Source organism: Capra hircus, chromosome 16, assembly GCF_001704415.2.
Source record: "Capra hircus breed San Clemente chromosome 16, ASM170441v1, whole genome shotgun sequence".
In the NCBI taxonomy this organism is placed as follows: Eukaryota; Metazoa; Chordata; class Mammalia; order Artiodactyla; family Bovidae; genus Capra; species Capra hircus.
The window spans coordinates 1980268-2004531 of NC_030823.1; the positions used below are offsets into that span (position 1 = coordinate 1980268).

General features: G+C 51.2%; 1 protein-coding gene across 14 annotated transcripts in view; it reads left to right on the top strand.

The window, feature by feature from the left end:
* Positions 14316-24264, top strand: part of NFASC (neurofascin) — a 202273-nt gene continuing 192324 nt past the window's right edge. For all 14 annotated transcript variants that reach the window (XM_018060022.1, XM_018060028.1, XM_018060032.1 and 11 more), the window contains exon 1: positions 14316-14437. In XM_018060022.1, coding sequence (XP_017915511.1) covers positions 14331-14437 — 107 coding nt within the window. In that variant the 5' untranslated portion in view covers positions 14316-14330. The remainder of the gene's footprint in view (positions 14438-24264) is intronic.

The window sequence follows — 24264 nt, forward strand, 5'->3', positions numbered from 1 at the left end:
TCAGAAAATGCTACACATCAGGGCTTCCCCTTTTCCCCCGGTGAACCTATTGTTATATATTTACCAGGACATCTGTGCTTCAGACAGACTCATTCTCGCCCTAACACACAAAAATATGTACACAATGGCCAAGTGACTGCCCAAAGAAGGTTCTCTCTGGGCAAGAGGATGGGCAGGTGAGAAGCTTTTGTTTGCTCCTGTATTTTTTACAGCTGGGTGTTAGTGAGGGAAGAAACAGTATGTGGGGTTCTTCTCCCCATCCTGGCCCCCTCAGTTCAGTTCAGTCGCTCAGTCGTGTCCGACTCTTTGTGACCCCATGGACTGCAGCACGCCAGGCCTCCCTGTCCATCACCAACTCCTAGAGCTTGCTTAAACTCTTGTTTGTTGAGTTGCTGATGCCATCCAACCATCTCATCCTCTGTCATCCCTTTCTCCTCCTGCCTTCAACCTTTCCCAGCATCACGGTCTTTTCCAATGAGTCAGTTCTTCGCATCAGGTGCCAAAGTATTGGCGCTTCAGCTTCAGCACCAGTCCTTCCAGTGAACACCCAGGACTGATCTCCTTTAGGATGGACTGGTTGGGTCTCCTTCTAGGATCTCCTTGGTCATGGTACCTGATCTCTATGAAGCAAAAGGAGTCCGTGGCCCCTGAAAATTTCTCATGTGCTTTGAATCCAATTATGGCTAGTCATCCATTCATTTCAAATTCTCTCCTGTGTCTGAGAGGGTAGGTCCCCCTTACTCCAGCCTCAGCTTCAACAAGGAAATGAGTGATGGGGACTCAGGCTGACGCAGGCACTCCTCAGCAGGAAGACGGCATTTCCCCAGCTCCTGACATTCAGAGTCGAAAGACTTAGTCCATCTGAAGCCCCAAGAGAGAGCAAGATGTAATCATTAAGGCAGCTTTATTTACAAAAGAATTATTATTTATTAGAGAAATTATTTTTGTAAATAGACTCTTAGAGGACCCTTAACAGGAATTCTGCACACAAAACTCCAAAACTGTGACGGACCTTGGGTTTAAGGTTTAGAAGCACACACCAGCCCATCTGCCCAGACAGATCAGTACTCTCCTGGGTCCACCCACCCAGAGGAGGTGGGAGGCAGGAGGGCTACCCAACCAGGCCTGAGTCTACAGACACAACGTACTGATGCTTGTTTAGAACAGAAACCTCCTCCTACTGTCTCCCGGGGGTTCTGTGCTAATAAACCGGCACTAATATGACCAACCCAGATAGCATATTCAACAGCAGAGACATTACTTTGCCGACTAAGGTCCGTCTAGTCAAGGCTATGGTTTTTCCTGTGGTCATGTATGGATGTGAGAGTTGGACTGTGAAGAAAGCTGAGTGCCGAAGAATCGATGCTTTTGAACTGTGGTGTTGGAGAAGACTCTTTGAGAGTCCCTTGGACTGCAAGGAGATCCAACCAGTCCATTCTGAAGGAGATCAGCCCTGGGATTTCTTTGGAAGGAATGATGCTAAAGCTGAAACTCCAGTACTTTGGCCACCTCATGCAAAGAGTTGACTCATTGGAAAAGACTTTGGTGCTGGGAGGGACTGGGGGCAGGAGGAGAAGGGGACGACAGAGGATGAGATGGCTGGATGGCATCACTGACTCGATGAATGTGAATCTGAGTGAACTCCAGGGGTTGGTGATGGACAGGGAGGCCTGGCGTGCTGCAATTCATGGGGTTGCAGAGTCGGGCACGACTGAGCGACTGAACTGAACTGAACTGAATAAGATAAACGAACAGGGTGGCCAGCCTATAGGCCAGGCTCTCAGCTGCCCCCTCCTGGCTCCCAGCTCATGCTGGTCCTGGCAGTCAGCAGGGATTGTGCTGAGGGCCAGTGGGTAGGGGAGGGCAGAGCAGAGAAGCCTGGGTTCTGGGGCTGCAGAGTGCAGGTGCAGCCCGGAGGGTCTGGTCCAGGGCAGAAGGAGGCATCCCGAACCATGTAGACTTCTGGTCCCTTTAGCAGAGTGCGACCACAGTCTGTAGAAGATGGGAAGGACCTGCAAGGTACAGGGATGGACAACCAAGAAACACGGACAGACAAGAAATTTTTGCATGTTTGCTGTGTGCAAGAGGCAGCATCAGAAAGGTAATTTGGAGGTTGAAGGGTTGCAAAGGGTAAGGCATTTCCATGGTTTATGGAAAACAACAGGAAAGACCATTGGAAATCTTAAAATCTTACCTAGAATATCAGTGGCTACTATGTTACAAATCTTTTGTGGTTGCTACATGTGGTTGATATATATATATATATGATATATATATATATATGGCTATATTTCCATAGCCAGCGTGTTTATTTCTGTCAAATATGTTTACTTCTCCAAGAAATAATTCTAATAAAGTAACATTCATTTCATACAGAAGAAGGGAAGCAGACGGTTTTCAGGCTATGAAGACAGCCACATCTATTTACATTTCGTTCCTTTGGTCTGCTCACTATTTATGTGTTTGGCAATACCTAACCCTAATGTGTTTACTTCAGTTAGCCTGTATTTATTTACTAACAGGGCATTATTTAAATGTTCTCATGCCTGCCTTAGACGGTAAATGTCTGTGTGATTCCTTGACCAGCAGCCTGCACAGCGCCACCTGCCGGGAGGTGCTTCATTCGTAGACGCCTGCTCCGAACAACTGCGCAAGTCGTCCGCCGCCCAGCTCCAGGGGCCGCCAATGGTCTTCAACAGAACTTTCTTTAACGACAGAAATGTTCTTCAGTCTTGGCTGAAATGTGGCTACTGTGACTGAATTGAATTTTTTATTTTAATTACTTTAATTTTTTAAGAATTAATTTATTTTGTCTGTGCTGGGTCTTCGTTGCTGCGTGTGGGCCTTCTGTAGTTGCAGGGAGCAGGGCCGGGGGCCACGCTCTGGTCGAGGCGTGTGGGCTGCTCACCGTGGCGGCTCCTGTTGTGGAGCGCAGGCTCTCGGGCACGCAGGCTTCAGCAGTCGTGGCCCTCGGGACGCTTTGCCCTGTGGTGGGTGGGATCTCCCCAGACCAGGGACGGAGCCCAGGTCCCCTGCTTTGGCAGGCGGATTCTTAACCACTGGACCGCCAGGGAATTCCAATTAGTTAGATTAAACTTAAGTAGCCGCCTGTGGCTTGTGGCTGGCACCACTGGGCAGTGTGGTCTATACTCACAGAAGTTCTGTGTTCATTCGTACATTCGTTCAACGGTTGAATAAATGTTTATGGAGCTTCAGCTACGTGGAGGCAGAGAATAAAACCTCCCTACTGTCAGGAAACCTCCAGTCTAGTTAGGGAGACACGTCTGTAAAGAAGCGTGATATCACAAGCTATGAAGAGGGCGTGTGACACGCACACTGCCGCCCAGGTGAAGGCAAAGGGAGGGGGCGGGGCCTAGCAAAGGGAGAGGGGCGGGGGCTGGCAAAGGGAGAGGGGCGGGGGCTGGCAAAGGGAGAGGGGCGGGGGCTGGCAAAGGGAGAGGGGCGGGGCCTGGCAAAGGGAGAGGGGCGGGGCCTGGCAAAGGGAGAGGGGCGGGGCCTGGCAAAGGGAGGGGACGGGGCCTGGCAAAGGGAGGGGGCGGGGCCTGGCAAAGGGAGGGGACGGGGCCTGGCAAAGGGAGAGGGGCGGGGCTGGCAAAGGGAGAGGGGCGGGGCCTGGCAAAGGGAGAGGGGCGGGGCCTGGCAAAGGGAGGGGACGGGGCCTGGCAAAGGGAGAGGGGCGGGGCTGGCAAAGGGAGAGGGGCGGGGCCTAGGCAAAGGGAGAGGGGCGGGGCCTGGCAAAGGGAGAGGGGCGGGGCTGGCAAAGGGAGAGGGCGGGGCTGGCAAAGGGAGAGGGGCGGGGCCTGGCAAAGGGAGAGGGGCGGGGCTGGCAAAGGGAGAGGGGCGGGGCCTGGCAAAGGGACAGGGGCGGGGCTGGCAAAGGGAGAGGGGCGGGGCCTGGCAAAGGGAGAGGGGCGGGGCCTGGCAAAGGGAGGGGACGGGGCCTGGCAAAGGGAGAGGGGCGGGGCTGGCAAAGGGAGAGGGGCGGGGCCTGGCAAAGGGAGAGGGGCGGGGCCTAGCAAAGGGAGAGGGGCGGGGCCTGGCAAAGGGAGGGGGCGGGGCTGGCAAAGGGAGGGTGGTTTTTCCCCACCAGAGAGATGTTTAAGCAGGGTCTTAAAATAGGAGTCTACTGCCAAAATAAAGTGAGAGAGAGGTTTCGGGAAGAGGAATTGTTTAACATGTTTTAACCATTTGATTGTGGTGATACGGATGCTCTTGTGGTTAGCAGAGCCTGATCCCTCTCAGGACTATTTGTACAAGTGAATTTGCAAGACAGCTGCAGAAGAAAAAGCTCTTTCGGCAAGGATTTTCTAAATGCCAGGACTCTCTGCTGGGGAGGGATCTTATTCATTCCTGTTTGGGGACAGGATTATGCCTACAAAATGAGTCCTTATAGGCCTCTGGAAAACCAAGCTTTCATATATTTAGAGAAAAAGAGTTTGAAGCTGGGCTGTCTTCTGGCTGGCTGGCTGGCTGGAGGAGAGAGGAAAATGTAAACAGGTGCGCGCTTTTCACTGCGGTGGAGAATAGAATGTGTGTGTTCTCCAGCACATTTATGCGGGTGAAATTTGCCCCAAATGATCATAGTGGGCAGCCTTTAAAGGGGGAAATATGCTTCATGTACAAGCATGAACTGGAGTGGTTGCAACTCTCGCTCACAGATGAGGGACAGGGCTGCAACAAAGGCTGTTCCAGGGCCTCGCCTCCCCTCTGCCTGCCTCCTTGTTCCCTGCCAAGGGTGCAAGACTGATTCCACACCTTGCAGAGGGTTCCACATCTGGGAGCTAACACCACGGACATTGTGTGTGCTTTTCAAGTGACCTCAGGGCCTCAGCCCTCCTGCCGTCAGTAGTAGATGATTTTTTTTTAAAATTCCAAAGCAGGAAGTGAGAAATCAGGTAGAAAATGCTCTCCAGCCTGGAACTAGACTGGACCTTTCCTTTGGGTGCTGAGAGGAGGTAGTCAAGAATGTGCCAGATGGGAGGGCATTATGGGTCTCGTGGAAAGGACCATGTGTGTCCCCAAGTAGGGGAAGGATCAGGCCCCAGTCTCAGTTTTCTCCCTCCTTCTCTTAACAGTGAGTGAGTGAGTGAAGTCTCTCAGTCGTGTTCGACTTTTTGCGACCCTGTGGACTGTAGACCACCAGGCTCCTCCATCCATGGGATTCTCCAGGCAAGAATACTGGAGTGGGTTGCCATTTCCTTCTCCAGGGGATCTTCCCCACCCAGGGATTGAACCCAGGTTTCCTGCATTGCAGGCAGATGCCTTCCCTTAAATCTACATACAAATCGAGGTTTAAACTCCCTTTCTGGCTTAGGGGACTTCCCTGGTGGCTCAGATGGTAATGAGTTTCTGCCTCCAATGCAGAAGACCCGGGCTCAATCCCTGGGTCGGGAAGATCTCCTGGAGAAGGAAATGGCAACCCACTCCAGTATTCTTGCCTGGAAAATCCCATGGATGGAGGAGCCTGGGGGACTACAGTTCACGGGGTCGGAAAGAGTCGGACACGACTGAGCGACTTCACTTCACTTCTGCCTTAGGGAGGGGAGGAAATGCTGAGGGAAAAGAAAGAGGGGGTGAAGGTTTCTAGCTTCTTAGGAGACCTATGAAAAATGGGGCTCCCTAGTGACATCTTCCATTGACTTTCTCTGGGCCTGCCCCCCTCCACGCCCCACACTGCGAGGGGCACAAGCTCCTGGATCCTTCTAAAATCTTCAGTACTCCGTCTGAGCACACGTCTCAGCTTGCTTGGCCACATCCTCACCACCTCCCTGCCCCTTAGTGTGGCCATCACTCTGTTCCCCTTGCCCATCCACAGGAAGCTAGAATGTCTATCTTTCAGCACTGGTCACACAACGGGGCAGTGTAGGGAGTGCGGGGGACATGGAGAGGGGGCACACTGGCGTCTCTGAGACCTTTGCAGGACTCCAGATTCCACCACTTACAGTCTTCAGAGTTGGGGAGCAGTCCCCAGAAGCACCTGCACTTTGTCACCAGTTGCAAGCTTGGGCATCCACCAAGACCACCTCAGGTCCAACAATTTACTGGGAGGACTCACAGAACTCACTGGAAGCTAGTATACGGCTGGTTATGCTCTATCACAGCGAAAGGACTCAGAGTAAAGTAGACACAGGAAAAGGCGGAGCCCAGGAGAGCTCCACATTCAGGGCCTCTGGACGTCCTCCCCAGAGGAGACGCAGGGACAGGACCAAACCCCAGCAGGGATGTGTGATGGTGCGCACAGAGGACAGCCAGCCAGAGAGGCTCACCTGAGCCTCAGTGTGAGCGTCTTTATTGAGGCTCCGTCACTTCCCCAGGGGCTCAGCTGGGAAAGAACGCGCCCGCCGTGCAGGAGACCTGGGTTCGATCCCAGGGTCGGGAAGATCTCTGGAGAAGGGCATGGCAACCCACTCCAGTATTCTCGGGCTCCCCTGGTGCTCAGATGGTAAAGAATCTGCTTGCAATGCAGGAGACCTGGGTTCGATCCCTGGGTTGGAAAGATCCCCTGGAGGAGGGCATGGCAACCCACTCCAGTTCAGTTCAATTCAGTCGCTCAGTCGTGTCCGACTCTGCAACCCCATGAATTGCAGCACGCCAGGCCTCCCTGTCCATCACCAACTCCCGGAGTTCACTCAGACTCACGTCCATTGAGTCAGTGATGCCATCCAGCCATCTCATCCTCTGTTGTCCCCTTTTCTTCCTGCCCCCAATCCCTCCCAGCATCAGAGTCTTTTCCAACGAGTCAACTCTTCGCATGAGGTGGCCAAAGTACTGGAGTTTCAGCTTTAGCATCATTCCTTCCAAAGAACACCCAGGGCTGATCTTCAGAATGGACTGGTTGGATCTCCTTGCAGTCCAAGGGACTCTCAAGGGTCTTCTCCAACACCACAGTTCAAAAGCATCAATTCTTCGGCTCTCAGCTTTCTTCTCCCACTCCAGTACTCTTGCCTGAAAAATCCCATGGATGGAGGAGGGTGGTAGGCTGCAGTCCATGGGGTCGCGAAGAGTCGGATGCGACTAAGCCACTTCACTTTCTCTTTCCACTTTCATGCATCGGAGAAGGAAATGGCAACCTACTCCAGTATTCTTGCCTGGAGAATCCCAGGGACCGCCGAGCCTGGTGGGCTGCTGTCTATGGGATCGCACACAGTCGAACACGACTGAAGTGACTTAGCAGCAGCTTTCTTCACAGTCCAACTCTCACATCCATACATGACCACTGGAAAAACCATAGCCTTGACTAGGCGGACCTTAGTCGCCAAAGTAATGTCTCTGCTTTTGAATATGCTATCTAGGTTGGTCATAACTTTTCTTCCAAGGAGTAAGTGTCTTTTAATTTCATGGCTGCAGTCACCATCTGCAGTGATTTTGGAGCCCCCCAAAATAAAGTCTGACACTGTTTCCACTGTTTCCCCATCTATTTCCCATGAAGTGATGGGACCAGATGCCATGATCTTCGTTTTCTGAATGTTGAGCTTTAAGCCAACTTTCTCACCCACTCCAGTACTCTTGCCTACAGAGTCCCCATGGACAGCAGAGCCTGGCAGGCTAGAGTTCATGGGGTTGCAGAGTCAGACACGAGTGAGCGGCTAAGCAGCAGCAGCACTTAGACCTGGCTGACCCCCTTGTGGTTGACCTAAGTTTCCAGCCCTCTGGCGGTCATGCCCCAAACCCCCACCATAAACCACATTGTCGGCATAGACTACCCAGTGAGGCTGAGCCCCTGCAAACAGACAAAGACCCTCTTGTCATGCAGGACATCGCTGGGCATCCCAGGGGTTCAGCGATGACCTCCCAGGGGCCAAGGGCAAAGGCTAAGCCTGTCTTTGGGCAAGGTTAATCCTTTACCTGGTTACCCAGGTGGTGCAGTGGTAAAGAATTCTCCTGCCAATGCAGGAGATACAAGAGACGCAGGTTCAATCCCTGGGTTGGGAAGATCCTCTGGCTAGGAAATGGCAACCCACTCCAGTATTCTCCCATGGAGAGAGGGGCCTGGTGGACTAAGGGGTCTCAGCGTCGGACACAACTGAACACACACACACACACACACACACACACACACACACACAACCCTTTACCACATCCCACCTGCAGATGCTGCAGTTTACTAATCTCACTGGGCTTCTGCTTCCTCATCAGTAAACTGGAGACAGTGAGGCCAATCTCACTGGGTTTTTGTGAGGACTAAATGATCTAACATATGGGAAGTTCAGTTCAGTTCAGTCACTCAGTCGTGTCCAACTCTTTGTGATCCCATGAACCGCAGCACACCAGGCCTCTCTGTCCATCACCAACTCTTGGAATCCCTCCAAACCCATGTCCATTGAGTCAGTGATGCCATCCAACCATCTCATCCTCTGTCATCCCCATCTCCTCCTGCCCTCAATCTTTCCCAGCATCAGGGTTTTTACAAATGAGTCAGCTCTTCGCATCAGGTGGCCAAAGTATTGGAGTTTCAGCTTCAACATCAGTCCTTCCAGTGAACACCCAGGACTGATCTCCTTTAGGATGGACTGGTTGGATCTCCTTGCAGTCCTCCAAGGGACTCTCAAGAATCTTCTCCAACACCACAGTTCAAAACATCAATTCTTCTGCCCTCAGCTTTCTTTATAGTCCAACTCTCTCAGCCATACATGACCACTGGAAAACTGTAGCCTTGACTAGACTAAGTGTGTTTACAAAGTGATGTCTCTGCTTTTTAATGCTTTTTAATGCTGTCTAGGTTGGTCATAACTTTCCTTCCAAGGAGTAAGCGTCTTTTAAATTCATGGCTGCAATCACCATCTGCAGTGATTTTGGAGCCCAGAAAAATAAAGTCTGACACTGTTTCCACTGTTTCCCCATCCATTTCCCATGAAGTGATGTGACCGGATGCCATAATCTTCGTTTTCTGAATGTTGAGCTTTAAGCCAACTATTTCACTCTCCTCTTTCACTTTCATCAAGAGGCTCTTTAGTTCTTCACTTTCTGCCATAAGGGTGGTGTCATCTGCATATCTGAGATTATTGATATTTCTCCCAGCAATCTTGATTCCAGCTGGTGCTTCCTCCAGCTCACAGTTTCTCATGATGTACTCTGCATATAAGTTAAATAAGCAGGGTGACGATATACAGCCTTGACGTACTCCTTTTTGTATTTGGAACCAGTCTGTTGTTCCATGTCCAGTTCTAACTGTTGCTTCCTGAGCTGCATATAGGTTTCTCAAGAGGCAGGTCAGGTGGTCTGATAGTCCCATCTCCTTCAGGATTTTCCACAGTTTATTGTGATCCAGACAGTCAAAGGCTTTGGCATTGGCATCGTCAATAAAGGTCAATGGGAAGGGCCTGGTACAAGAAAGGCTTCAACAAAAACTGGGTGCCTCCTGATTTCCTCCAAGTGCTCTGTCCTCAAGCTTCTAAACTTGCCCAGGGATTCATTCCCTCTCTCTTCTCCCAACCTTTTATACCAGCTGGCTTTTATTTTTCTCCCAGAAAAGAATTATACGCTACATGCTATGCTGCTGCTCTTCTTTTAGAAAGATACGTGTGTGTATTCTTATTTCTTAAGTGGCTCCAGACCTCTCCACAGGGCTTCCTAGGTGGCACTCATGGTAAAGAACCTGCCTGCCAATGCAGGAGACACAAGATCCCTGGGTCGGGAAGATGCCCTGCAGGAGGGCATGGCAACCCACTCCGGTATTCTTGCCTGGAAAATCCCATGGACAGAGGAGCCTGGCGGGCTACAGTCCATGGGGTCAAAAAGAGTCAGACACGACTAAAGCAACTTAGCAGGCACGCATACCTCTCTACCCCATAGATTATACAACCTATTTGACCACTGACGTCTGGATGGGCTACACTGAACGTCCTTGTGCATATACATTTTTGTGATTTGTGCCAGTGTTTCTGTAGGCTAGAGTCTTAGAGGTAGCACTGATGAGTTAAAGGCTACATTGAAGTTTTTGGTGGCACTGGCAAATTGCCCTGTATCAAGTTAATCCTCCAGCAATAATGCAGGAACTGTCTGTTTCCCCACACCTTCTAGGGGCCATGCAGAAAAGGGTGGCTGAGGGTATAACGGATGCTGGTGGGACCCAGCCGTGTCCCTCAGCACTCCCAGGCCAGTGTCCCGCAAGCACTTGAGACAGCGCGGAGTCTTTCTTTTGGCCTGAGCACAGGGTAAGGCAGGGCTTGTGCAATTGGGTTGGGAGCCATGAGATGCTAGGGGATGTAAGAATCATTTGTAAGAATCATTCGTGACTCAACACTCAGCATTACAAAGGACACAGGAAGTGGGGCTTCAAGTCTAGGGTCAGCAGAGTGATGCCTGCTGGAGTTTCAGACAGAACTAGAGACACACACTCAGGGAAGAAAAGGGTACAGGAACGCCAGAGAAAGGTCTGGAGAGAGAAAGCAACCGCTTTCTGCCCTTGGCACCGAGTCAGCCTGTTCCCGACACACAAGCGTGAGCCCAAGCCGGTCCCTGTCCCCAGAGCCTGTCGCCAGCAGGTGGCGCCCTCCCCTAGTCAGGGGGACGCCTCGGAGGAGACAGCACCTGCTGCGCGCGCGGCGCCCACTCCCCTCTGGCCCAGAGTTCATTTCTTCACACTACAGCTGTGAGACGCGAGTTCCAGTTCAGTTTCCACCAGCAAATCAAAGCCTCAGTTTTCTTAGCTGTTTTGAAAAAGATGAAGGAAAGGAAGAGAAAGCTGGGCAACAGCTAACACGCAAAGCGTTTTAGTTTACGAAGGACCTTACCTGATTGGTGTTCACTTTATCCCTATTTTACAGATGAGAAAAGTAAGTCTTCGGTTAAATGATCTGCCCAAGTTCACTCTGCTGGTCAGCTAGGACTTTCTTGGCAAATCCCATGCTCCTTCAACATCAGAAGGCTCTAGGAGAGAATCTTCAAGAAGATAAAAATTAATATAATACTTGAAAGCTCTGAACAAATAGACAGAGACAACTGATGGAGAGTTTAGAGTTGAATTATGGATAATTACTGTATGTGAGGGCTTCCCTGGTGGCAACAAACAAACCCAAAATGAAACATATTACGACCAGAAAAAAACAAAAAGTTTGCAGGAACGGAAAAGGTCAGTTGTAAATAGGATTTAAGTAATCATAATAAATGGAGAAGGCAATGGCACCCCACTCCAGTACTCTTGCCTGGAAAATCCCATGGACAGAGGAGCCTGGTGGGCTGCAGTCCATGGGGTCACTAGGAGTTGGACACAACTGAGCGACTTAATTTTCACTTTTCACTTTCATGCATTGGAGAGGGAAATGGCAACCCACTCCAGTGTTCTTGCCTGGAGAATCCCAGGGACAGGGGAGCCTGGTGGGCTGTCGTCTATGGGGTCGCACAGAGTTGAACACGACTGAAGTGACTTAGCAGCAATCATAATAAACACTAGTTCTGATTTAACCAACGTTGATATCTGACTAGATTGGGAGGTTGGAGAAGAGAACAGGACGGGTATATACGAAGAGTGTCTTTCATAGGGTGGAATCAAGAGATAATGCCTAAACAGAAGCAAGAAGTTGCAACATAGCATTTTATCAGATACACGGAAGTAAATAGGCAATAATCAAAGATCAAAAGGGTTGACAGTGATGGCTTCTAGAGAGGGGAAAGCATGAGAGAAACATATTTTGTAAGAAATCTTATAGAATGATTTGGCTCTAATTCATACTTGTAATTCTATACTTGTATAGATTTAATAATATTTTTCAAAAGAAATAAAGGAAATTGCCCACATTCATCCACATCTGATGCGGTGGAGGTGGGATCTGAATCCCAGCAGGTGTCTCTGGCTGGTGTCATTACCACAGGCAATACCACCTAAAAAGTATCTCCATCTCATCACTGTAAAGAGCCAGCAAATGATCTAAACAGGAAACCCAGCAGCTGACATACAACAGATGCTTAGAAAAGGGAAATTATTTTCTTTATTCTATGGAGACAGCCACAGCTGGACACATCCAGTGAGAGAGTAAGGGGGTCCTGCCCTGAGTCCAGGCCTAAGGGCCCTGGTGCTTTGAAGCAACTTTCTCTAATTTTTCTAAGTTTCTCCTTAGTGCTTGGGACCAACTGGGGCGAGTAATGCATCTGGATGGGGCTCCCCAGTGTCCAGATTCTCCCCTTCAGAGAAATTTATAGCATTCTACCTCACCTGCCAGTGGGGCTGACCAGACCCCCCAAGAGGCTCCTGGATGCGGCAGGGTCATCCCAGGGCCTTGTGGCTAGGCCCCACTCCAGGAGCATGCACTGTTCTGTTCACAGGATTGTGTGAGAGTGGGCTGCCAGAATGATGCTGAGACTAGATGTTGAATGAAGCCAAATTGTTTGTATAGATAAGGGACCCTGCAAAAACTTTTCCCCAGGGTTCCTTACACCTAGAGGCAGCCATGCTTTCAGGTCCTGTCATATCAACACTTTCCTTTCCCATCGTATAGACTTTGCCTAATAGCTGTAATTGTAAGTCTCAAAGCACCTAACTTTGTTGGGTATTTGGGTGATTCCTCTATTACTGGCCGTCATTCATTCCTTGATCAAGTATTGACTGAGCACCTACTGTGTGCTACGGCTGGGAACAGCTTGCGGAACAAGACGCATTCCTGCTCTCCCGGAGGCTGAGCAGGGGCTGAACAGGCTGGAGAGGGGACAGAGAGGCTGGGGTGCAGCTCAGCAATCGTGGTGCTAGGGCGGGGCTGTGTGAGCACGGGGAAGGGGGCTGAGTGCGCTTTTTTTTTCCCCTTGGCTTCTTTGACTGTGCCACATGGTACATGGGGTCTTAGTTTCCAAATCACAGACTCCTGCATTGGAAGTGGGGAGTCTTAACCACTGGACCACCAGGGAAATTCCCTGAACATGACTCTGAATGGGACCTCAGAGGGGACTGCCAAGGGAACTGTGGTTTGGGACGACCGATAGACTAGAAACTTCTTCCAAGTGCTCTTCCCGCCTAAGGTTATGTGATGCCCCAATCCAGATCTCTCCATGGTTTCAGGTGACAATGAGCTCGTGTCTCACTCAGCCTGCACTGGGCCTCACAGTTCCTAGTTCTGAGTTCAGTCCAGTTCAGTCGCTCAGTCGTGTCTGACTCTTTGCGACACCATGAATTGCAGCATGCCAGGCCTCCATGTCCATCACCAACTCCGGGAGTTCACTCAAACTCATGTCCATCGAGTCAGTGATGCCATCCAGCCATCTCATCCTCTGTCGTCCCCTTCTTCTCCTGCCCCCAATCCCTCCCAGCATCAAAGTCTTTTCCAATGAGTCAACTCTTCTCATGAGGTGGCCAAAGTCAGCTTTAGCATCATTCCTTCCAAAGAAATCCCAGGGCTGATCTCCTTCAGAATGGACTGGTTGGATCTCCTTGCAGTCCAAGGGACTCTCAAGAGTCTTCTCCAACACCACAGTTCAAAAGCATCAATTCTTCGGCGCTCAGCTTTCTTCACAGCCCAACTCTCACATCCATACATGACCACAGGAAAAACCATAGCCTCGACTCCTAGTTCTGAAGGGGTCATCTAATCAACTCTTCGTCGTCCAGTTGAGAAAACAGGCCCACAGAAAAGCATCTCACCACGTCAGAGAGTCAGAGTCAGAAGGAGACGTCGGACGTCTGGCCTCCCAGTCCTGGGCTTCCTCCCCCTTAACTCAAGTCTGGGCAGGGCCTGAGCCCATTTAAATGAAATTTCCCGCTTTTAAAAGACCACTCCACCATCAGCAGGTGTCACAGCATTGCTCACGTCTCCAGTTCGGGATTCAACAGCTCTCCAGGAAAGAAAAGCTCCCGAGAGTCTACCAGAAGTCTCCCTGGGAACAAGCCCCCCAAGGAGTCCCAGTCTGATGGTGGAGGGGCGTGCACAGGACAAACGCGATAGTCCCGGATAGCCCGCCAGCGTGTTCCCTCCTGCAGGTCTGGCTCAGCGAACGGAAACCGGAGCGGATCACTACCGTCCCCAACCCCGGTGCGCAAAGAGGCCGGGGGTCCGTGCGAAGAGAAAGGCGGCGCGGGCTGGGCCCGCAAGCCTCTAGCCCGCGCCCCGCCAGGCCCAGCCGGGTCCCGGCCCGCGCGCTCCCGCGTCCGGCCCTCCCCCCCCTCCCCCCTCCCTCCTCCCCCCTCCCCCTCCCCCTCCCTTCTCCCCCCTCCCCCTCCCCTCCCCTCCCCCTCCCTCCTCCCCCTCCCCCCTCCCCCCCCCCGCCGCTCTCCTCCTCTCCCTTCCCCCTCCCGTCCCGGCGCGCGCGGGGAGGCGCGGGCGCGCGCACGCAGGCGGTCGGGGGCGCGCGGCCGCCGGGGCGCGCACGGGCCGCGCTCTGCCCTAATGCGGCGGCGGGCGGCGAGCGGCGCTGCGGGGGACGACAGGCAAGCGGCGGCGCGGGCGGCGGACAGCGCCGACTGCACCCGGGGCCGGAGCCCCAGCCCTTGCAGGTAGGCACGCGCGGAAGCCGGAGACGAGCTGCGGGTGGAACGGGGTCGTGGAGGCCCGTCCAGCGCCGTCCCCTTGCTCCCGCCCTTCTCTGCCTGTCTCCATCTCTCACCCAAGCCCATCCCCTCCTTCCACGCCCCGACCTCTCCCTCCACGTCGTCACCTGCCCGAGCCCCGATTCTGCACCGGGACCCTGCCCGACCCGGCTCCCCGCCCCAGCCGCCCGCACGCCTTTGCTCCTTGGCCGCCTCCCCTCCCCCTCCCTCCCCTCCGTCTCTTCGCCTGTCCTTCCGTCCCCGCCGCACCCCGAGCTCTCCCCTGACCTGTTTACCACCGCACCCCACTTTGTGCGACCCTTCTGTTTTCCCTTCCCCGCACCCCCGCCTCTCTCCTGCCCTTACTGCTCCGGCCCCCGATTCATGCCCCCGTCCCTCCGTGTGCGTCTCTCTATCAGCTCCCTCGCAGTTTCTGTCCCCACCGCGTCCCTTCTGCACACCGGGGCCCAGCCCCTTCCCAGCTGCCTCCTGGTGTCCGCCTCCACCTTCTCCAGAAGGCCGTCTTCTCCCCCTTGGCTGTTACCTGGCGAGCCCCCCATCACTTTCCCCACCTGCCCTTCCTGGTGCTGTTTGTAGCCACACAGACTTGTCCCAAGCCCCCTCACCTGCCCCTGGGCCCTCCTCCTCTGCCTCGGGAGGCCTAGGACTCTGAAGGCCCTGTGTGCTCACTGTGGCAGAATCCACTTATACCCCTTTCTGCGTGTTTGATCCTATTCATGGCTCCGCGGTGGGGAAGGGCAAAGGATGCTGCGTGTTATTAGGCCTCTCTTATGTTCCTCTTGAGCCACTGTCTTCCTGTAGCTGTTCAGGTTTGTTTCCTAGAGGCATGGGGGTGGGGGGGAGGAGGTGTTAAGCTTAGGAAAACTAGGAAGGAGGAGAGGCAGAATCCAAAGAATGGCTTCACAGCCTCTTCCTGGTCTTGATCTGAGCCCTGGGATGCAAAGGCCTGGATGAGGAGCCTCTCTGGAGGGCAGGAAAATTTCAGATTTTAGAAAGGATTCTTTCACAGCCTCCAAGTCAGCACTTTGGCATCGAGAGCTGTCATGAGTGTGGCCCATGGGCTGGGCTGAGTGGGCAGAGTGCTGAATCACCTAGGCTCTGGTCCCCATGGCAGTCCCTCTTGCCCTGAGCCGGGTTCTGTTCCCCATTCCTTACCTGGCATTTGGCAGTGGTGTGTGTGTGTGTCTGTGTGTGTGTTGGGCAGAGATCCCTCCTTCCTCAGTCCAACCGAGTGGATGACGATGTCCCTTTTCTGTCTGTCTGTCTCCCTGGCCTGAGGGCCCGGTGTGTATTATCTACCCTTGGAACTCAGATGAGCCCTTGCTGGGCCTTAATCATGTCTCCCGCAAGGGCAGACCACAGGGCTTGGAGACCCGGGTGGGCAGGAAGCAGATTTTTCGTCTAGAGCTGGAGACCGGCAGATTCACAACCCGTTGAACTTGAACCATAAGTAAGAGAGGCCCAGGGAAAACGTGTAGAGACCCTGGAGACTGGTCATACCAGCTGGTGGAACAGGGAGGAGGAGGACAGGAGCCTTCCCCCCCCCCCCACCGCCCCGTTTAGGGGCAATTGGATTTGGTGGCTTTGCATTGCAGGAAGATTTAAAGAAGATGGGGGTGGGATCTGCTCTGCCTCTAATAATTCTTCTTTTTGTCCTGATAGAACTGGCACTTCGGAGGGAGTAATTTCTTCCTCTCCTGTTTAGATTCAGCTGAAGGTGTGTGTGTGTGTGTGTGTGTGTGTGTCTGTGTGTGCGCGCGCACACGCACATGCGTGTGTATAGAAAGGGAGAGCAAAGAGAATGAGAATGAATAACACAAATGAGGAAAGAGACTGTTACACTTAGCCCAGAAATTGTGTTTGGCACCGCGAACCAGGCAATGGCAGCCCAATTCCTGCCCTGGGGACCTCAGCTAAAAATCCCAAGTCTTAAATTGGAGATTGAAAGCAAATTGCTGGTGGATCCTGCCCCTTCTCCACAAGGCTCCCTCACTTTAGAACAGAGAGTGGACTCCTTCAGCTCATGAGCAGCGTCTCTGAATGGGCAGGCACAGGCAGGGCCCAGCAAGGGGCTGGGGGTTCGAGTGTGCTGCTGGGGGACTGGCTGTCCTCTGCTTTGTCAGTCTTCCGCGTTCCTCCCCGCATGAGTGGGGTGGGGTGGTGGCTTCCCCTGGCATCAGCATTCCCAGGGCTCACAGCTTTTCCTGCTCCAGGGAGGAGGTATCACCTGGAGCCATCTTTGAGCGCTGATTGGATTAAGTTACTGATGTTGAAATGCTTGCTTGGGGCTCAGGTTAAGTGGGGGATTCTGATAATTGTGTATATATCTCCTAGTTCTGTGCAGCGCATCTCATCTCTCATCCCTTGTTTGATATCACAGAGGCTATGGCAGGGAGAAATTGAGGCACACAGAATGGAAAGCCAGCTCCCTGTGGGCTGAGACAGGCTGGGCTTGTGGGGTCAGGCTGTATCGGTCAGGGGTGCATTGAGGAGGTGGCCGGTGTTTGGGGGTTGGGTCCTCGCTTTGCATATCTGGTGGCAGAGGCACAGAAGATGGTCCTGTTTCTGCAGTGACGGAGAGACAGGATTCCAAGCGTCCTGTTACTTAGCTGTTGCAGTGTGTTCCCTTTCCCTGGTGCCCCTCTTCCCTAAGATCATCCAAGAGCTGGGGTGTGAGGATCATCACTTAGTCTTTAGAAAAAGAGATTCCTAGGAAACTAGAAAGAGAGGGGCAGAGGAGTTCAGTCTTCAGTCTGTTTGGCTTGGGAGAAGAGGAGGGGAAGGAAGTAAGGGGAATTTAAGGCTGGTTACATACTTTCTCATTCAACAAATGCTAGTTAAATCCTACAATGTGCTAGGTGCTGGGATCATAGAGATGGAAAGTAAAACAGGGTCTCTCAGAGCTGCCAGTGTGATGGGAAAGAGAGACAAGCGATCAGACAAATAGCACAGATAAGCTTGAGTGAGGACATGGGGCCAGGGATGAGGGACGTCTTTCCCTCCAGCAGCATCGGCCCCCTCCACCGCAGCTGGGAAGAGGGCTCGGTTGGTGTTGTCAGAATGGGGCCCAGGGCTGACTTGGAGGTTGAATGTGAGGAAGAAGGTGGTGCAAGATATTACCAGATCCCTGACTCGAGGGGGAAGAGGTGGTGTTCTGCATGCAGCTGAACCCTGCTGGCTGCTGCCTCAGCCTGATGGGGGAACCCTGGGACGAGACTGAGGCTCCTCAACTCTCCCATTCTCATTTCTTAAGCACTTGTATTTTAGGGGCAAAGGATGGTCAAAATATGCTTAGAATGTCAGAGTGAGCCAGAGGAAAGAGGCCCAGGATCTGCCCTCAGGGAGCTCCTAACTGATGGAGAGACAGCGAGTACAGATACTTGCTCAGGAGCAAGGTGAGTAAAATTATTGTGAGCTCGACATGAGCAGAAGGATCTTGGAGTTCAGGTGGGGGTCATCGGAGAAATTCAGATAGGAGGGAGGAGGCCGATGGTGACAGAGGGATCCGTAGAAGCTACACTCTTGAGCACAGGTTGCCGTGAACATCCACGGCAGCCCAGGATAAAGACAGCCATCCTCACCTTCCTGAGGAAGCCCCCTCCTCCCTACACATTTGCTTTGCCTCATTTCATTAGCATGTCCCAAGCCTTTGAATATATCCTCGGGCATATTGTTGTCTGCCCAACTAAGCTACATGTTGGGCATATATGTTGAGTTGGAGTTACAGAAATGAAAACACATGTAGGTTCACTACAAAAAAAGCTCCGCCAGAGGCAGATGGCTTCCTGGCCTTGTAGGAGCGTGGCTGAGGGGTCCTGGCGGGCAGGAGGGCCTGGGATGACTGCACCGCCCTGTTTGGACCGACGGCCGCTTTGGCTAGAAAAGCCTCATGTCAGACTTTTGAGCATTTACTCCCAGTGCCCAGCTAGGGCTCAGGCCTGGCGGCAAGGGCAGACGGTAAACGTGTGCGGCCTGGTCCCTGGGGCTTCAGGGAGGGCTCTGGGAGCTAATGACTGTGCTGGGTGCTTGAGGAGGCGCTTCTCACAGCTTTGCTGACCCGGGGCACTGGTCAGACTTTGCCAGCCAGCTTGAGATCTCTTGATCCACCCTCTCTGCTTAGGTTTTGAGACAAGCGAGGAAAAATAAAAGTGGTGTAATTCAAAAGTGGCACCAAAGTGGTATCGTATAATTAAGTCTTCGGACCCTGGGCAGTGAGATTTCCAAGGAAGCAGTTATGCCTCAGTATGGCTTATGGAGTCAGGGAGGTGACAGCATTGTGAAAACTGCTCAGCTTTGGCTTCAGACAGACCTTCTGTCAAAGCTTGGTTCTTCTACTTACTGGCTGAGGAGCTTCAGTCTCCCCGTCTGTAAAATGGGACTGTTAATATGAAGTCTGCAGAGCTGTGTTAGGGATTACATGTGATAAGACAGAGGAGACTCCAGCACCCTCCCTGGCCAGCAGTAAATACCAAATGCTAACTGTTCTTCACAGGGGGGTGAAAATGGAGCTGAACGTTGAAAGGTCGGTAGAGTTTTGGTAAGGAAGGGAAGGTGAGAATTTTCTAGATGAGGGAACCCACCAGGGGTATAAGCAAGAACTCTGTGGAATCAGATTCTCTGGAAAGAAGTGACGTGCCTGCTCGCCCCATTTTCCTGCAGTAGAGCCTTACTGAAGGGACATCGTCACGAACAGCAGGAGGGGCTTGTTTTACTTCCAGCCCCATCATTCAGTGCAGTTCAGCTCAGTCGCTCAGTCGTGTCCGACTCTTTGTGACCCCATGGACTGCAGCACACCAGGCCGCCCTGTCCCTCATGAACTCCAGAGCTTGTCCAAACTTCTGTCCATCGAGTCAGTGATGCCATCATTAAGAGAGCTTCAATATGTTTCTCTCTCTAACACTAGAAGATTGCTGAAAGTCTCTAGTCCCAGAAGCTCGTGTCTCTGGAATTTATGTTATGGATTAATTTCTTGTCTTGCCTTCCCTCTCCCAAAAGCCATGCCTTGGAAAAGTTGGAGTGCCTGGGGCCTGTCGGATCATCCCCTCCGGCTGTCACCATCTCCACTGACTCCACCAGCCCCTCTGACCCCGTAGCTCCCCTCCTCTGGGAAGCAGCTGTCTGAGCATCTGCCTTCTCCTTCACCTGCTCCCGCTCACTCTTCCCCTCCCAGACTGGGCCAGGCCCTCCTGAAAGGCCTCCCTGGCAGCCCATCTCCCCAGCATTATGATGCTAATCGTGTTGTTAATTTTTCTGAGATGCGGAAAGAAAGCCCCAATCTGTTCTAATGAATTTAATTAGAGAGGGGCTTGGAGGGCTTCAGAACCTCTTACCAGGATCACAGTAAACAGGGTTAACGAGATAAACAGCTTGGGAGCAGCGGCTCAAGGGTAGGAAGGGAGGATTTCTGACTCAGTCCTAGAATGAGGAAGCTCTTGGCACTGGAGTTGGAGGAAGGCTCTGTGAGCTGTTGCCCACCATGTGGGTTCCCTTTTGGGTTCCTTCTGCCTGCCCCACGCAGTCCCATGGACGTAGTTGTATATCTAGGTCTGTCCTTGCGTAACAGGAACCTTTGGGGAGGTCTTACTATTCTTATCATCATCACCAAACATTTATTGAGCATGTGCTATGTGGGTAATGGGTACCACACCATCTTCTGGAGCAAAATGGAGGCTCACAAGACCTTGTCTCTACTCTAATGGAGATAAGATATATATATATTCAAATATAAGAAACAGTTGCTAATTCCGGACAGTAAATGCTGAAAGGTTGACAGGAGATTATATTGGGCCTGGACGATCTGGAAAAGCCTCTTGCAGGAGGAGATAATTGAGGGGGATCTTGAGACCTCGAGATTTGAAGACTTGGTAACCAGAGCTGCTGGAGGACTGCAGATTCGGTGGCAGGAATGTGCAGGGGTGTTTGAGTCACAATGAGTAAATGGCATGGCTTGTGTGGTGGATGCATGCAATTCAGTAGTGAGGGACGTTTTTGGAGCACGGTACTGAGACACAGTCATAGGGGTCCCTGAGTGCCGGAGTCTACTTTTCTAACCTGATCACACTGGAGTCTCACTGCTTTCCCTCTCTGAGCACTTAGAATGGTCGGCTTGGGGAAGGGCTTGGGACAGGATGATTGTGGCCTTCATGCTGGGCTCACTTGCCTGCATCCAGTTTAGACCAGCTGGGGTCGGTTGACCAGATGCTAAATTTTGTTCTCAGATCTTGTGACTTTCTGGGATGAGAGTGAATGGCTGGCAGAGCAATTCCAAGGACTTTTCCCAGTGATGATAGTTCCTGGCCAATTTGCTTTGGCAGTAACACTTTTTTGCAAGAATTCAGTGGAATCTTCCAGTTCCAGGCTCAGTGAATTTCATAACTCATCTCTTTCTATTACTAAGAGTTCTTTGAATGTATGTGTATACAAGTATATGTATGTTTATGTGTGCGTGTTGCTTTTGCTATTGAAATTGTTTCAACTGGATTCTCATTCTAACGTGATCTTTATTTGCAATACGAAAGTTATTAAACTCTTCTGGGTCTTAATTTCTCCATGTGCGTGAGGGAAAGAACCATCCCAGTATCCTATTGTATGTGGATCTGGAAGCTGGTGCTTTGAGAACAGGATTTTAAACACAAGGGGGTCATATAACAATCATTTTGACAAGAAGTAAAATGTTGAGCTGAAATTTTAAGCCAGTTCTCGCTCCCCTTTGGAACCTCTAGACTTGTAAGACCAGTCAGAATTTTATTTGGGGGCACCAACAAAATTATGTTTTTTGTTATTTTCCAGTCGGTCTGGGCTTATGCCTAATTAGTAGTGGGGTGAGTGCCCTGCGGTCAGGTACTGGTTGGTCTGTCCATGGATGTCTGTATGAGAAACATTGTTATAATGCCAGTATTATAATACACTGTGCGATATTTTTCCCCATGTTAAAGGTGACGTGTTCTCTGAGGCCACAGGCAGTTTTCCTGTGCTGTGACGTAGGAAAGGACAGAAACAGGATCTCTTTCTGATCGTCATCACACACTGAGTGGAAATGAAGCCTTTGTGACTCATGTTGGAAGCTAAACCAGTGTTCTCTAGCTGTTCCCAGCTCTGAGCTGTGCCTTGGTTTTGTTTTGGTTTTTTTTGGTGTTTTTTTTTTTTTTACATGGTGTTCATTGCATCTGCAGTTAGTCTTTGAAGCCTCTATTATGAGCACAGCACACTTCTGGGTGGCAATTTGTTTTAAGAGAATCTTCAACTCAGAGAATGTTAGAGATGGTTTCATCTAAGATCATTATTTTATGATCAAAATGTCTAGTTGCTGGCAAAGGTAGGTCTTCCATGTACCAGGACACTGGGAACTTTAAACTCTGTATATGAACCTAGTAATTGTACAAGAGGGTATGTAATTAAGTTCCTTAAAGCATGATCTAAACTAGAAATGCCTTGGTATGTCAGAAAAGAGAGGATACCAGTGTAGACTAAAGTCCTGTGGGAAGATTTTGAAGACGCAGGGGCTGATCTGGGTCCCCAGAGATGGGTAGGAGATAAAGGTAAGGAAATGGGCTAAAGGAGCATAATCAAAGGTTTAGAGGAGGGAAGTGGTCCTCTGGCATTGACTTGGCCAGGCTGGAACAGTGGAAGGTACAGCTGGAGGGGCCAGCTGGGGCCAGACTCCAGAGAGTCCTTAATCTGACTAGAAATTGGACTTTGTCTTGAAGTTGGTGAGGAGCATTTAGGCTTCTTAGCTGAGCTTGCTCTTGTTCTGAAGACAAGATTGTGGCATTAGGGGACATGAGTGACATCCCTGCACAGGCAGTGCTGTCTGAGGAGTGTTGTTTCTGAAGGGTGTCTCGGGGGATGGGGAGGACTGGAACTCTTCCTTGGCAGGCAGGGAGCTTGTCGCTGTCCAGGGTGCTGACCTGCCATCTGAAAGATTTTTCTCCCCAGTGATGCCATGTTAAAAGGTAAAGCCAGGGAATGCTTAGAACCATCCAAGAGGGATCTGGAAAACAGTTCTGGCTAGGACTAGGTAGCATGTGGGCTTTTTGGCACCAAATTGGTTTGCAGCATTTGACTTCACAATCTTTGTGATGAAAGCAAGAGTTTGGGTTAGGAGACACTAGTAATAGCCCTTTTAAGAAGGAGAGACCGTGTGTGTGCACATATGCACGTTAAAATGACCCAGTTTGTAGCCTTGTAAATTTTGCCTTAGAGTGTTTGTGTTTACATGAGACTCCCAGCACATTGCCTCTTTCATTGTGAAAAGGTACTCTTTCTACCCAGCATTCTGAAATGTGCCTAAAACCTCTCCAGCACACCTGGATAGAACAACAGAAGTCCCCAGAAGACCCTACTCATTTCTTTAAATGAAAATCTAGATGTTTGATATTCGTGCTGTCCAATAGAGCCTTCTGTGATGGTGGGACTATTCTGTATCAGCATTGTCCAGCACGGTAACCACTGGCCACACTTAGCTGTTGAGCACTTGAAACGTGGCTAATGGGATTGAGAACTGAAATTTTAATTTAATTTAAATATCCTGCACAGCTCTAGTGTCAGAATCTTTGCAATTTGCCACTTACATTTGCATATTTGTCTCTCATACTCAAATCTGTTTGACTTAGAACAAAAGTGGACTTTTGAACGGGGAGGAGTTTGACGCACTGCTGGAGAAGGCGTCATGCTGAATCTGAACTGAAGGTCTGTACGTGGCTATGAGTTTTGCCCTTTTTTGTCACAGTGAGAACAACCATACGTGATGCACTGCGGTTTTCCTTTCAAGGGCAGGGAGAAGGCTCCTTGGATTCTGGCTCTAGTCCCAGGGACCTGATCCGAGACTTTTTGGAGCCTTGAATGGGCCAGGAACTCAGTGTGTATGGCTCTGGACACTTGACTCTGTGGTGAGATGGGGTACAGATTTTGTACTGTAACAGTAGATGTCAGATGTTTGTGGGCATCCAACAGAGAGAAGTTCCTGGTCTTGATTCATCTTCCTTTCTGACTGTAGGCGTCATTTCATCTTGTTTACCTGGATGTGGTCAGTGGTAGAAATACCAGAGGGGAAAACGCTTTAAAATGCCAATCAATAGGCAAGTAATAACAAACTGTCAGAAAACTGGAATAGAAAATTACCATTGTGTTGTTATGAGTCTGCGCACAGAGGTCTGTGTAAGCGTATTCTAGATATGTTTGATTTCTTTGCATCTCAGTCTTGGGCTTTCTGTGTATAAGTCTAGTTTTCTTAACTAGAGTGTGTGCTTTTTGAAGCCATGCTTTCTAGTTTTCTTACATAGAATCTCAGTTTTCTGATAATAATCCTTAATAAATGCCTGCTTGTGAGTAGCTCTTTGTTACCCTGGAGCTCTGGGTTTGACTCCTAGAAAATGCATGCGCATGAATACAGATAATATTTCTCAAACCCCTGCTGGGCCTAAGCCTCTGTACTTGGTATTACAGGCAGCGACAAAGGAGGAGCCAGGGAGGGTCGATCTCAGTCTAACAGGAGAGCAAAGGCCAGCACGTGAGAAAAATTACACACACACACACACTGATGGAAACAAAGACTGAGGGGAGCGGGGGTGCGGAGCTGGGGGAGGGGCACGGGCCGCTGGCAGGGCCGCCCTGTGTGTGTGTCTCTGGCCTTCTCTTGAGGATTCCCTCCTTCGCGAGGCTTAGCCGGTACCAGCCACCCCGTGCCTGCAGAGACAGAGCTGCCTTTATGGTGGGTCGGGCTGCCCACTGTCTCTCTGAGGCTGGGCTGAGGCGCCGCTGTCCTGAGCTTGCCT